General features: G+C 36.7%; 1 protein-coding gene across 1 annotated transcript in view; it reads right to left on the bottom strand.

The window, feature by feature from the left end:
* The window catches only part of BAZ1A (bromodomain adjacent to zinc finger domain 1A), a 60,393-nt gene that overhangs the window by 30,176 nt on the left and 14,837 nt on the right, over nucleotides 1-15,380 (bottom strand). Inside the window, exons 3-9 of the mRNA XM_032188757.1 lie at nucleotides 10,242-10,385; nucleotides 6,560-6,661; nucleotides 5,164-5,251; nucleotides 4,291-4,425; nucleotides 3,572-3,674; nucleotides 907-1,073; nucleotides 48-143 (exon numbers count right to left, since the gene is read on the bottom strand). Coding sequence (XP_032044648.1) covers nucleotides 48-143; nucleotides 907-1,073; nucleotides 3,572-3,674; nucleotides 4,291-4,425; nucleotides 5,164-5,251; nucleotides 6,560-6,661; nucleotides 10,242-10,385 — 835 coding nt within the window. The remainder of the gene's footprint in view (nucleotides 1-47; nucleotides 144-906; nucleotides 1,074-3,571; nucleotides 3,675-4,290; nucleotides 4,426-5,163; nucleotides 5,252-6,559; nucleotides 6,662-10,241; nucleotides 10,386-15,380) is intronic.

Below are 15,380 nucleotides of genomic sequence, written 5' to 3' on the forward strand. Positions count from 1 at the left end.
GAGATCCTAAGAAGTACGAGTTTGAGCTATTCCAAATTCAATCATACCTTAAGATCATCACACTCCATATCCTCTCTAGGCTTACTCCACTGTTTAAGGTATTCCACATATCTTCTTTTTTCTTCACGCAGCTTCTCTCTCTCCTGAAAAAACAGTCAGAACTGTATTGAAGATACAGTTGGATCGCCCTACTACAATTTCTAAAACTATGCCATTTACTGTTTCCATCACACTGAAAAATAAAATCAAACCATATTTCATTAGAATAATCGTATCACTTATGTTGTATAAGATATTAGCAAATTGTTTTAAAGTGAACTTCAGTAATGCTTTGCTAGATTAGACTTTTTTTCATGTGTTTGATATTGAAAGATATTGAAAGGAGGCCCACTGAAGGAAAAAAAAACATCTAAAATAAGAGTATTCATGAATGTTGCCCAAGAAAGACCATCAAAATATATATTGATGTGGCTGTGGCAGAATATAGTGGCATAAACAATTTATTCATATTCAAAGTGACAGAACTCTATTTAGCAATTTGAATCCAGAGAGAAACCACAAGGAAATCCGTATCTAATATGCTGTGAATCTGACACAGTATGACGTCTCTAAACTGACGACAACCATCAAATCAAATGCTATTATGCAAAATTGAAAAAAAAAAATCAAAATATTTCTGAAGTATGTACCAAGTAACTTTCTCTAGTTTGTAACATTAGTTCACAGAAAGTTTATCTAGAAATGCAGTTCCCAGTATGTCTTACAAGTATCTATTCTTCTAAAGCTGTATTTCTAGGAACTCAAAAACAGTTAATGGAAAATAACTAGAAGCAGATAGCAACTAAGAAACAAGTTAGGAAGCCACCATGCTGTTCCTACATGAAACATATACCGCAAATGCATTACTTTTTCCTTTTCAATTTTGAGCCTCTCTTTCTCTTCTTTCTTCTTCATCCTTTCTTCTTCCACAATCTTCTTTAATTCCTCTCTCTTTTTTTCCTTATCTTCTTTCTCTCTTTTCCTGGCTTCCATAGCATTTGCCTTCTCTCGTTTTAATCTAGCTTTTTCAAAAGCTATGCAAGAAAGAAAAAAACTTATTTACAAAGTGTTAATTTTATTTAGCTGTGCTTAAATATACTGATCTTTTTATAATTACCATTTGAAAAAGTTATTGTTTTGAAGACTGAATTGTTTCAGAAATTCAATCACTTGGAAGTTCTTTAGAGAATCAGAATTTTAGGGCTTAAGTATTATACATGTTTTACAAGGTTGTCATCACTGTAATAAAGTCAACTTTCTCTGTTCTTAATGAGTAAACAGATGTTTATTACTTATTTTTTTCTATCAAAAAAACAAGGATGACAACAGATTCCAACTGCGTATAATTACAGCAGTATATTTAATAACATCTGCCTAATAAAACCATGTCATAAGTAGTAATGACACATAACCATGAAATACTTGTGATAATAAGACCCTTTAAAGTGGTTTTTAAGTATTTAATATAGTTATTACTGAAAATTCAATACATTTCAAATCTAGTTAGTACTTGAGTGTTTTTTGTGCAAGTTTTACTTCTGTTATACAGCTTAAGCTGAACTTTAGTTGTTAATAAATGTTATTGCCTGAGGAGATCCAGATTTTCTTGTAGCTGTCTGTAGGAAAACAGCAAGGCACGTACTTCCACTTTCTGTGGATAGACGATATCTGTAAACTGCCACACAGGCTAACAAATTAAAAAAAGAATCAGCAGGCTTACCATTTTAATAGAATAAGCAAGAAGGCTAGAATCACAAGTGAAGAAAATGAGAAAAAGATCCTTACTTTAATGCAAAGTGTGTAACACTGGAAAAGTTTCTGATTCAGTTTTCCTGTGAAATTCTGAAAATAAGCTAGATAGTTTTTATAGCAAGGTATGGGACATAACAGTAGTGACTCTCACCCAGAAAATAAAAGCAATGATGCTCATTCTCCACAGTCTTCAACATAACAAGGTTGATTTTCCAAGGTACTTGGTATTTTGCTACACCTTTTCACATTAGTAAAGTGCTATAAGCAGCTCTTTTTAAGAGACTTCATGAATCTTACTAATTACCATTCCAATTAAGTATTATTTACAGGTAAAAATATTTAGCTTAATATTCAGTTACACTAACAGTGCATTTGAAAGTGCATGTTTAAGCTTATTTTACAAATGGGATCATTTTTTAAGAAACTGGTATAATGTCCTACTTGTTTCAACAAGAAAAGATGCAGTTCTTAAAAAAAAAAAAATAGTTTAGAGTCATGGGACAACAGTAGGCTGAAAACAAACACACACAAGCATGACAACGTGGTATTTAAGATTTTTTTATTCCATTTGATTCCTTCATTATTTTGTGTCCCCAACAAAGATCAGAAAGCTTTTTACCAAGTCTGAATATCAACCTGCTTCAAGAGCTTTTTAGCCAGGTGGCAGAAAACATTAAGAATACATTTGGATCTCCATGTCAGGCAACTTATTACAAGACCAGTTGCTCTGTCATTGTTTGAAACCAAATGTTCTAAGAGTTTTGGGTTCTAGCATGTAATCAGATAACAAAGGTAAAATTAAGCCAAAGCACATCTTAACTAGCCTTCCAGAAGCTGCGGTGAGTGCCACACAAGAAAGGAAGCAGCTTTGATGGTGTTCCATTATTACCTTAGTCCATGCAGTCAGTTTCAGCACATAAGAAATAAATGTCAGTTGTGCAAAGATGGGGACAAAAGATTGCAGAGCCCCTTAAACCCTAGCATCCTCATCTGCTCGGAAGGAAAGGCCCTGATCAGCCACATGCAGCTTTGCAGTTTGTCCAGTTAAAAGCAAATAGTGGACTACATAATTTCCCGAGGTCCCTTCCATATTAAAACATTGTATGGCAATGGAAATAAAAGACAGAAACCACAAGTTCACTGGACTATGTCCACAGATGAAAGCCTCATGAAGGAAAATTGTGCTTATAATTCAAAAGACCATCTCTTTGTTTGGGCAAGGAGATGTTCTCTACTATGTCTCCACAAGAAGACGTGCCAGTTTACCTAGTTAAACCCACAGAATAGGTATGTAGGTCCTCTTATTGCATTTGAAACCCAGTTTAAATAGATCAGAAACACATCAAAATTAAGCCAAAAAACACTTCAGTGATTCGTGCTCATTCAATTAGAAAAATGTTGGTAGTTTTTCTATTTACAGACCCTCCTTAAATCATATATCAGTTTGCGTAAGTCTGTGCTTTGATACACATTCAGCAGATAAAATTTGGATTCAGAAGATATGCATGAACTTCTGCAAAACTTTATTTTGCTCCTTACTTCTGAGATAGAGACCAACATAGCTGGACTGCAAGCCTCATCCCCTTCCACAGTATAGTGAAATAAATAGAATCAGGAAACAATTCTAACCACTGAGGTATCCCTTGCAATCCAACTGTGGCAGTACATTCTTATTACTTTCTCCCCTTGAAAGGCGCAATCCAAAAATATTCTTATTATGGCCAGCTCTCAGACCTGCAAGAACAGGTTCCACCAGTCACAAGACTAAACCTCAACTTACCCATGGCTTGCATACCTTCTTTTTGCCTTTGGAATCTCGTCTTCTCCTTTGTTACTTTATTTTTGTTTCCTTGGGTATTTTGTTTAGCTGCAATGTTGTCCTCCTGATAAGATGGTTGGGAGAGGGGAGTGGGAAGAAAGAATATAACATCTACAGTGAAATGACCTACAACAAATATTCCCATTTTTTTTCCATCTACTCTCTAAAACAATTAAAACTGTAACAGTTTATCAAATACATTGACTATTCAGAAATCCTGTCTTGCAATGGAAAAGAAATATAACTTTCATTCAACTTTCTTTTTAAATAAAAAAGATTTGAGCATTAAGCTTTTATGTGTGTAATTACAGACAACTGACAAAATCGTATCTGAGAGTATGAATTCTGTTTTCAGCAGATTATTTATTAATCATTCCCAGAAGGGACAGGTACTCCATATGCTTTCACAACACACTGCAATGCTAATTTCTTGATGGGATTGCAGAAATAAGAATGACAAGAATGAGAAGATAAATACAGAGTTTGTTCTCTCTCACAGGCTTAAATACAAAGCAAGCTACTTCAATAACAATTATGCAATATTTCCCAATTTATCCTCAAAGAAAAAAAAGTGTCAACCTTAAATTCCAACTGTTCTGAAAGTCCTCAAAGAAAATGGAAGAACTGAAGTCTACATTGATTTGTCTCGATCTAAAGTTTAAAATTTTGTCATTACTTACATGACTAATGGACGCCTTCTTTGGAGGTCTCCCTCGCCGTCTGCTTGCTGGACTGAAGATAAATGTGGGTGGATCATCAGGAAAGAAGTAGGAGAAATGTTGTTCTGCTAGATTATATTTTGCAATTGATGTTGCCTTAGTAAGAGAGATGAAAACAGTACTTGCTGTGAGATTGTTACCTTTTCATAAATATTAGTTAACTAATGAATCATTCATTCAAAAGGACTCTAAAAGTAACTAGATTCACAAGTGGTTATCTTAGTATAAGAAATAAAACTCTGCAATAGTATAAAGGTAGAGTTGATTCATTAACAGGATAATAAAGTAAGAGTACACATTTGAAAACCAGAATTTGGCCTAAGTTGAGACTCAGTTCAGTATACAATATTTCCACAGCTAAAAGCATCACAACAGAGTAATATTAGCTTACTGTATCAAAACTGAAATGGATAGTTTAATGTGACTTAGAAATACTAGCTGCATACCTTGGCGAATGTAAACAGACTAAGCAAAAAAAAAAAAAAAAAAAAAACACATTATCTAAATGTTTGTTTGTTTTATGTAGGTAAGAGCTGCCATTTTTATTCAGGATCTTTTCTAAACTGGTAATTAATGAAGATGTTACAGAACTAACTTCTGCCTGGTCTACAGGCAACTACCATGTTGTTTACAAGCAAAAGTTAAAAAAAACATTTATAGAAAAAAAAATACAGTATTCTTCATTTTGGAAAAATACTAACAACATATTATACTCAGAATAAGCTAAATTCAAATGTAGTTTAAAAACTGAGTAACAAGTAGAGAAGTGCAAGAAAGGACAAAAGATTGGTTAAGATCAATATTCTTTCACGTAAGTCATTCCATTTTATTTACCTTAGTTTTAATGACTCCATCATGTGGTTCACAGTGTTGTTTCAGAAAAAGTTTAAGTCTATCACGAGAAAAGAGATGTTTCCTCCGGCTGTTTTAGGAAATAGAGGTAATATTATCAACTAACAATGTAATCATTGTTTAAATGAAGCTGACAACATGTGCAAGAACTCATGTAACTGATCACATGATTAAGCTTTTTGCAATTTTCTTAATTATAAACTACACCCTTACTATTTATGCATATTGAAGCACAAATATGCATCCCTAATTTCTGTTTTGAAACTCCTTTTATGTCCTCTGTCTTACACATACACACACCTCCACAGCCTATTCAACTTCACTAGATCCTCCACAAACATTCCATACAAACAGTGGCATTTATAATATCAAAATAAAAGGAAAATCCCATTGCTTTAAATGAGAGTACAAAACAAACATTAAGAGAAAAAGAGCACAAATGTGGTATTCACACCCCACAAATGACAAGATAAGGCACGAAAGTCTCAAGCCAGCAAATGTGAGAGGTGAATTCTCAGTTTGGTCAAGCTGTTTAACTCCTCTCTACAGGGCTAGTGGACATTCTAAACGCTTCCTGGAATTTCAGGGAATCTGTACTACTTCACAGAAAAGAAAAAACCAACCAGAATTGCTGAGCTTATAGAAACCATCTGGCTGGAAGTACCCTGGTATCATAAAATTCAGTAAGTGCTTAAGCACACAGAAGAATATAGATGATTACCTGAACAAGGGCTAATTACATCAAGTGACTTGCCCATTACACAGGAATAGTTTATGAAAAAAATAATCCTGATTCATGTTGCAACAAAATTACTTGAAATCCCTAATATTTTTTTCAGAGCATCCACGTTATAGAGTTTTAATTCACAATCTACTCTTAAAAAAACATAACACTTGTTTTCAACGAAGTTCAACAAAAAGTTATGTTATTTTTAAAAGAAAGTCTTTGCGTCTTTCTATTTTATAATAGTAAAACAATCATTGTTATAATGCCTGCTTCAACACTTCAAACCAGTATCATAACAAAAAAGATTTCACAATGCCGATATTTAGTAAATGTTACACGATAGAATTCTCGAACTTTTTTCACCTACTTCATTCACAGCAGTAGGGACAGGTATTATTAGCAATAGCAGGTCTCATCCTTACGCCAGTAAAAGCACAGATTTGAAAAGAACTGGTTTATGCATTAGAACTAGTAAAGCTTAGAACCCTTAACACAGAAATCTCAAGAAACACAGTAGTTTGTTCCAATACCTCTAATTAATAGTTCTAATGTATTATGATAAAATGACATTTCACATCAAAAATGTCTTCTCAGTGATACAACTCACACAGTTGTAGAAAACCATTTTAACTTTCATACACTAATTTTTACCTCAGCTGAGATGCTTTAACAATAACAGATTCATACAGTTCTTTTTTAATAGGTTGAACTTTGTATTTGAACAAAGAAGGATCAATTATGGCTTTCTTCTTCCTAAAAAAAAGGTTAAAGAAAAGTTAAGTTAGCTACAATCACAAAATATTCATTTTTATTCTACGTGTTATATGTATTTGTATACATACACAGCAGACCACTTTAGAATACCCAACCAGATTTAACAGAGACCATTGGTACCAAACTGGACCTGTTCACTCCCGCCATCTTTTCTGCTACTTGTTTTAAATCAAAGTCAGTAGAACTGCCAGAAACAGGAAAGAGAAATTTTTGTGGACTGTACAGATGATTTGTTGGGATGATCAATTTTGCTCTTCAGAATGTCAAACCCATCTCTTCATATTTCTCAGAGGTTATTTTGAACCACTGGCAGATACAAATCTTATCAATCCTTTGATTGCTTTGGCATGGTGACCACGTGGCCCTGCTGTATTATATTCAGACAGCATAACCTTAATGCAGCCATTACCACAAAACTGAGACAGATTAAAACATATTCAGTCCAGGATATGACCATCTTAATATCCAGTCAGAGTCTGGCTGGAGCTATCTATATGCTGCAGTAGTCATGGAACTACAAAAGTTGCAAGGGAAAATACTTGAAGACTGATAGCAAAACGCTGGTTATACCACTCTGGGGAGAAGACAACTGCAATTAGAAACAAAGCCCTGACTTTGAACATTTTGGTGAAGGCTTTAAGCTGCCTTAAAGCCAGTACTTCAGTTTTTCCTTACAGTAGGTGGTAGACTTAGACCTACCATCACTATTATTAGACCTGGGATGAAAGAGCAAAAGAGAGAAAGAAAATAAGAATTGAAGATGAAACAAGATTAATGCTACTGAAGATACTATATAGCTTTATTGACAAGCCATGACTACACCTTTTAACATACTCTTTTCATAATTTTTTTCCCCAAATAAGGGCAGAAAATTAGGATGAAGATCATAAAAGAAAAAAAAAAAAAATCAGAATGGTGAGGTTCCACAGGCATTATTTCCAAAAAACTCAGTTACCTCTGCAATTCCCCAATTCGGGAAAACAATTAACCATTCCCCAAAATAAAGATGATACAGTCACTTCAGACTGAATAAACAACTAAATTTACTGTCACAAACTAGCTGGCAAGCCAGTAGGATTTATTTCTAGTATTTCTGATGTTGATGGTTCAGTTTACCCATAGCCCTTCCAGAGGGAAGGCCATGAATTACACAGAATCACACAGAATTTTCTAGGTTGGAAGAGACCTCAAGATCATCGAGTCCAACCTCTGACCTATTAAGTGCAGCTGATATTGTATAATCACCAGCACAAGCACCTCGATCTGTCTGCTGCTGACAGGAAAGCAAGAGCCTTACCATTAGCACACTGTGACAGAAGTCTAGCAGTTGGAGGTATGAACACGGCTATTGTATCATCACCACTACTCTCCTTTGTGTCAGAGGATTCCAGGCCATAGCATCAACAGTTTAAGAGCTAAGAGGACTACTACCTTTTGCTTTGTAACTCAGGCCTTGCGAGGCAGCCTGTTTTTCTAAGTACAAGAGTGAGACTGTTCTGGCCTTTCTCTCCCCATATAACCTAAGTTTTTACTGCAGAACACAAAAAAAGCCACCAGGAAATTCCCCCCTTTCTCCCCCCGAATACTTGACTATTTCTGCCCCAAGCAAACACGAGTCGGGTCAGAGAAAGGTTGGGATCTCTAATGACATCTATTTTCAGTTAAGATTCTCTAGCCTTACAGATTCTTTAGGAAAAATATTTGCAGATGGCCCATCAATCTGTGCTGTGCTGCCCTCCCCCCCTCCCAAATACACCCAGCATCTGCTGCACCATTGTTTGGAGGCACTGCAGCTTTGCATGGAAGGTGGCTCTCAAAACCTGGGGATTTGTCCGCAAACAGAGGCTGAACCATAGTTCTGAGTACATCGACCTGACATTAGTCCCAAGGCTAACAACACCCATATTCTCCACATCCAAGGTTCCCCTCAAAAAACAAGATACAGCCTCGCAAGGGTTAGATCTGCTAAACCATGTCATCCATAAGGGTGAGATGCTAATATACAAAATCTGATAAGGCTCTACTTTCAGATAGAAATATTATTTGCCAAACCTGCAAAACCTAAGTTGCATATACCCAGAAACTAATCAGAATGCTAATGCATTTGTTATTAAAATATTAGCTCAAAACTTTTCAGTAGGAATTTTAAAGCCATAAGAGGTTTACACTTAGAGCTTGTAGAATACTTTTATTTATTTTATTTTTTTTTAAAGCATGGCACAGAACAGTGCCTCAAAAACATACTCTTACAACTTCTCTTGCTAAGAGAAAAAGTTTTTCTTCCCTTCTCTGCATTGCCAAAATAAGTAATCAGGTGGGGAAAACCAGAGACTGATAGCATAAGACTGATTTACAAACAGCTCTGCACGCTTAAAAATGACAGCATTATAAAGTGATCAGTCCTGCAGTCAGCTCTGTGTGCACCTGCAATATTCCAACAACCTCCTTTCATATGCCATATGCCTTGCGGAACAGAAAATGCATTAATTTTCTCAAAGACATAGCACCTCTTCATGAACAATTTGGACAATGCCCTCAGAGGACAGGAGAGAATTAAAAAAAATAAAAAGTTATCCTACGCTACTTTCTTAGCCAAGTGAGGAGCTACACCTTAGTTATTCAAGGCATGTCAGGCCACGGAAGTCTTAACACGGCAATCAATAACAGATTAACTTCTGCATCTATGTGATATCTCAAAGTCACTAACAGTTTGGGTGAAAGCTGTATGTTGCTAGATACAAGACTAGGCCCATTTCAAACACTCCTCTTTCATCAACATTGTGCTTGCGAAGCCCAGAAATCTTTCTTCTCATAGTGCTATGATACAGTGGGCACGAACTCAGTTACAGGTCAGTAAAGGGATATTCCGCTTTTAACACTCCCATCGTAGACCAGAAGCTCTCTTACTCAATGTCACTAAGCTACCGCAGAATAAATACAATTCCTTGATACAAGATGCATGCTTTTTCATTGCACCTAAAATTATAATCAAATCAATGAAATACAGTGGTATAATATTTACACACACAAAAAAAAAGCTTTATAGACTTACATTTTGGACAAACAGGACGACTATGAAATGACTTCAGTTATAACAAAATCATGTCCTCTGAGGCAATCTGAATTTTGAGTGCCATTATGGGATATTTACAGATGAAGTGACATTCTAACTAGTACCACACTGTAGAACTATGGTATAGAACTGCATTTTCCAGAATATAGCAGCACAGGTTCTTTACCACAGAGAGAACCTGTGACAGGCATACATGGCTCTTCCAACACCTTTCAACACAAACACTGTCATTCCAAATAGATTAACAACAATTACTCTGTAGGTACTCAATTTCTCATAATGCACAGCTCCCTGGCTGATTATACGTGGCATAACTGGCATGACAGAGTAAGGCACCTGCGAACGTTCAGCTTGTCACTTGCAAGCTGGCTGAATATTCACGATCCATACAGATGGAGCAATTTGTTTCAATCAGACCCTGCCACATCTGCTTTAATCTCATTTCCACCCAACCCTCATGCTTTTTACTGTAAAAGTATCATTTACCCATTTTGTGCAGAACTATTGTGCGTTTCTGAATCATCACTGTCGCTGATGACAATGGTGTCTCCGTCAGCACTGCTGACATGGCCGTTCGCCATGCCGTTGTGATGCGCTGGGGCAATGACTTCCAAAATCTTGCACTGCAACCTGAAACAAAAACAGGCATTTAGTACTGCTGAAATTTTTCACTAATGGAGGAAGTTGAAAGTTATAGCAGCTGTTATTTTAAGACTACACCTGTAACTGAAGATTATATTATCTACTGAATAAATGCTTAAATTGTCTTGCACTGAAGTACTAGGTAAAATATTCATTTCATGAGTTCCATCTAACAAACAAACTCATCTGCTTACACAGCTGCCACCTTCACTAACCAGTGCAAATTTCAAGTCATTGGCAAAATTAAGTAAACTTAGCATCAAAATGAAGCTTAAATAAAGTTTGAAAAAATATATTAAAAGTTAATGTGTTACTTGTGTTACTTTACTAACAGACACCACCGAGTCTTTTATGTTTATTTTTGTAACAATTAAAGAAAAGCAAAAGACTTTTTAAATACCAAAATGTTTTTACTCGTAAGAGATCATAATCTACCGTTGTTGATGACCTAAATAAACAAGGCTGAAACGATCATTATGCATCTAATCTTAATAATGGCCCATTTATCTGCTGACACATATTAAGGCTCCATCTGGCATGCACACAATTGACAAAACAAGTCTATCCCTTTGCCATCCTGAATGTTAGTTATAAAAAAAGACAGAATTAACTATATATCAAAAAGTATAATTAATTGACACTTAATGCTGGGTAACTACCATAGCTGATTCTTAACCACTTTCACCCTTTCCTGGAGTTCCGTGGTTCATATTTTTTAGTTTAATCTCCTAAAGCCTTGTCTGCTTCATGAAAATTAACCATTGCAGTCAATGGATGCTGTCATATACTACCACTAAAAGCTCAAAGGGTTGGGGAGGAAGAAAACAATGATTCTCTTCTTCTAGGCACCAAACACTACCCCTTGAAATGAATAAAACAGAACACATGAAGCACAGGACTTGAATTAGCTTGGCATAATGCCTAAATTTTAAAAAAAAAAAAAAAAAAAAAAAAAAAAAATAAGCTAAACTAAAAGAAAAAAAAATCTGCAACATACAAATTTTAAGGGCCCTTCTATCTAAACTGAACTAAGCACTTGCAAAAAGGAAAAAAATGTGAAATTATTAAAATATTTCTTCAAACCAGCACCTCTTTCTGAAAGTGAATAGCACTGTCCAAAAACCTGCACACAGAGAAAAAAACAGATGGGCAGAGAGAGAAAAGTTGAAAATATTAAAGTACCCTAGGTCATATTCACTTGCGAATTTAGCAAGGACCACTAAAGCAGTTAGTGCCTGCAGGTGTCCTCCCCAAACCTCTATCCAACAGAGAGAGCGCTCCAAGATGCTCCAACAAGGCATGTCATCAAATAAATAAAATCTATTAACAGCCTTATGTATTCCTAGAGTAAATACAACAATATGTTTAATTATCCATGGGGACACCAGAGTTGTCTTCGTGTACAGTCAGCTTGAGTCCATCAGACTTATTAACCTCAGGCACTCTGCCATTTAAACGCAGCTGGCCCCATTTCCAAAGCTAGCTGGTTTTGGTCTGGAAGACACATTTTCCTGATGAGCAGAGCTCAAGTTAATTAACTGTGCAAATCTAAACAGGCTCCATGTAAAGGACCAAGAACCAAGTGCAGCCGACCACATAGCAGAGACAGATCCTAGTGGCTGTTCACAATGTAAGTTCAGGTCTAAGGGGGCTTAAGGTCTGGCCCAGCACCAGACACTGCCTCACTCCTAAAAGAAAAGTCAATCACATCAAATACTCTGTTCATTACAGTATCTTGGTTTTCCAGTATTTAGAATATGACACCCCCTTCCCACCAATTCATATGGAATAATATGGAGTTGAAAGGATGGCAGAATGTATATCTGGCTATTTTTTTAAAAAACAACAAAAAAAATACCAGATAAAAAAAACGTATTAGTAAAACTATTTCTTCCACATTAGGAAATATTTTTCCTAGAGAGTTCAGTACAATTTGTTCAGTTCAAATTTAAAACACTTAATGACTTTCTAATGGAAAAACAATCAAAAGCATCAATGTTTAAGGCTAATTACACTTGTCCATTTTTCTAAATTGTTTACTATTTAAACACCACTAGAGGGAGTGCATATACACTGAATTTGCAATCTCTGTAAAAACAGCCACATGAAAGCTTAATCACAACCTACGCTACCCAGTGCCATGAAAGGACAAAGAGTCTGAAACACACATACACGAATCAATCCTCCTGGACAAAGGAGATTTGAATATTTAGTCACAGAGTATTTTATCAACACTTAATTCACCTGTTTATCCATCAAACTGCCCTGTAATTTACAGGGTATCACATCTTCTCTATAAAGAAATTATACATTCTATATGCTTGATTCACTAAGTAGTAAAATCCCCCAAACGGCTGCTTTTTATTGTTATTATTAAGCAGGGGGAATACTAATGGAATAAACTAACACAGAAAGCAAGTGTCTCTGCTTCCTCTGTATCTTCATTCAAATCATTGGGGAAAATCTTTGGGGAAAGGAAACAAATGAAACACACAGTACCCAACCCAATAAAAGCATAATCCAATGAAATTTAATGGCTAATGGTAGACAGTAGATTAAAGAAAGCAATGCAACCATTCCTTCCAGCACTACAGAAACAATCTAGGAATGAAGACTGATTTTAACCTTGTTACAGTCAATTCATGGCTAGTTGCAGCAAAATTCCCTGGACAAAGATGCTCCACTTGTAATGGGAATGAAGGTCTGCTGCTTCAAGAACTTAAAACATTCCTAGTGTTCATTTATAACATTTCTTATTTTATATCATAATGCATATAGAAGAGCAGAGCTGAAAGCTGAAGCAAGACATCCAGGTGAAGTACACTAACTTAAATAGGTTCTAAAAAGGATACCTTAAGATCTTTAGAGAGCTTATGTCAAAGTCAAACAGATCAGATTAGAACTCCTCTTGCAGAAAAACACACACAGGAGACCAAAAAAAAAACACACACCAGAAACAGTGCAGTTTACTTATGTTCAGTAGGCCTGTTTCTAAAAGTTACATGATAAGCTCTAATTCTAGCCACAGAGACATAACAAATTGGTCCCAAATCCAGCTACCTGCCATCACAGACAAGCACTTTATGAGACCATTGATTGATCAGATTGTAATTCATCAGATTAATCAAATAATCAGATGTAATTTTAAGAGCTTCTTATGAATTTCTAAAATAGATTACTTCAGTACCTTGAATTATTCAGAGTAAAAACCTTTTTTTGTAACTTCCCAACCTATTTTTTAACATGCCCAGTCTCAACTCAGTTAGTTGAGAGCTTTAGTTTTTGCTAGTCTCAGAAAACAAGCTGAGGTCTCTTTTGATAGGTTAAATAGATGTTACAGGAAACAGGAAAGGTTCCAATAAATGCTTGGCCTAGATGATTGATTTTTTTAAAGGAAGAAAGGAAGAAACAACACAGGAGCCCAACAGTTTTAAATAAAAAGCTACAAGATGGATCACTAACGTTTTTTTATTATTATTTTATTTTTAAATACCAACACACATCTGTCTCTGAGAAAAAAAAAAAAAATAAGATCTATTCATTTCCATTAATTTCAGGTAGGGCTGGTCAGCTGCACAAAGTAGAAGAACATCAGACCCTAGCAATCTAAAGGTTCTAGGGACCTCAGAGAATACAATATTCAACACTTCCATGCTGTAAAATGTCATCTATCTACACACAAATGTAACAAGAGCTTGAGCTTGCTGCAAAACAAATGAATTTTAAGCATACACCTCTTAGAATGGTTTGGGTTGGAACAAACCTTGAAGATCTAGTTCCAACCCCCCTGCCATGGGCAGGACACCTCCCGCCAGATCAGGTCGCTCAAAGCCCCATCCAGCCTGGCCTTGAACACTGCCAGGGATGGGGCATCCACAGCTTCCCTGGGCAACCTGTTCTAACACCTCACCACCCTCATACGGAAGAAATTATTCCTTGTATCTAATCTAAATCTACCCCCTCTTAGCTTAAAGCCACTACTCCTTGTCCTATCACCACATGCCATTGTAAAAAGTCCCTTTACAGCTTTCTTGTAGGCCCCCTTTAAAGCCTACTGGAAGGATGCTATAAGGCATCCCCAGAGCCTTCTCTTCTCCAGGCTGAACAACCCCCACTCCCTCAGCTGCTGTTCATAGGGGAGGTGCCCCAGCCCTCTGATCATCTTCAAGGCCTTCCTGCAGGCTCACTCCAACAGGTCCATATGCTGGGGCCCCAGAAAACAGTACACCAGGTTGGCTCTCACAAGAGCAGAGTAGAGGGGGGAAAATCCCCTCCCTCAACCTACTAGCCACACTTTTTTTGATGCAACTCAGGATATGGTTGGCTTTCTGGGCTGCAAGCACACACTGACAGCTCGTATTGAGCTTCTCATCAACTAACACCCCAGGTCCTTCTCAATCCATTCTCTGCTCAGCCTTTATTTGTGCTTGGGATTGCCCTGATTCACGTGCAGAGCCTTGTGCCTGGTCTTGTTGAACCTCATGAGGCTCACCCAGGCCCAGCTCTCAAGTCTGTCAAGGTCCCTCTGGATGGTATCCCTTCCCTCCCATGTGTCAACTGCACCACACAGCTTGGTGTTCACAGAAAACTTACTGAAGGTACACTTGATCCCACTGTCCATACAGCCAACAAAGTCACAACACCAACCCCTGAGAAATGCCACTCATCACTGGTGTCCACTTGGAGACTGAGCCATTGACTGCAACTCTTTGAGTGCAACCATCCAGCCAATTCCTTATCCACTGAGTGGTCCATCTGTCAAACCCACTTCTCTCTATATTAGAGAGGCATATATCATGCGAGACAGCATGCAAAGTACTTGACAAGGCCAGGTAGATGACATCAGTTGGTCTTCCTTTATCCACCAGTGTTGGAAACCCCATCATAGAAGGCTCCTGAATTTGTCACACACGACTCACCCTTAGTGAAGTCACGTTGGCTGTCAATCACCTCCTTATTTTCCATATGCCTCAGCATAGCTTC

This window comes from Aythya fuligula, chromosome 5, assembly GCF_009819795.1.
Source record: "Aythya fuligula isolate bAytFul2 chromosome 5, bAytFul2.pri, whole genome shotgun sequence".
Taxonomy (NCBI): domain Eukaryota; kingdom Metazoa; phylum Chordata; class Aves; order Anseriformes; family Anatidae; genus Aythya; species Aythya fuligula.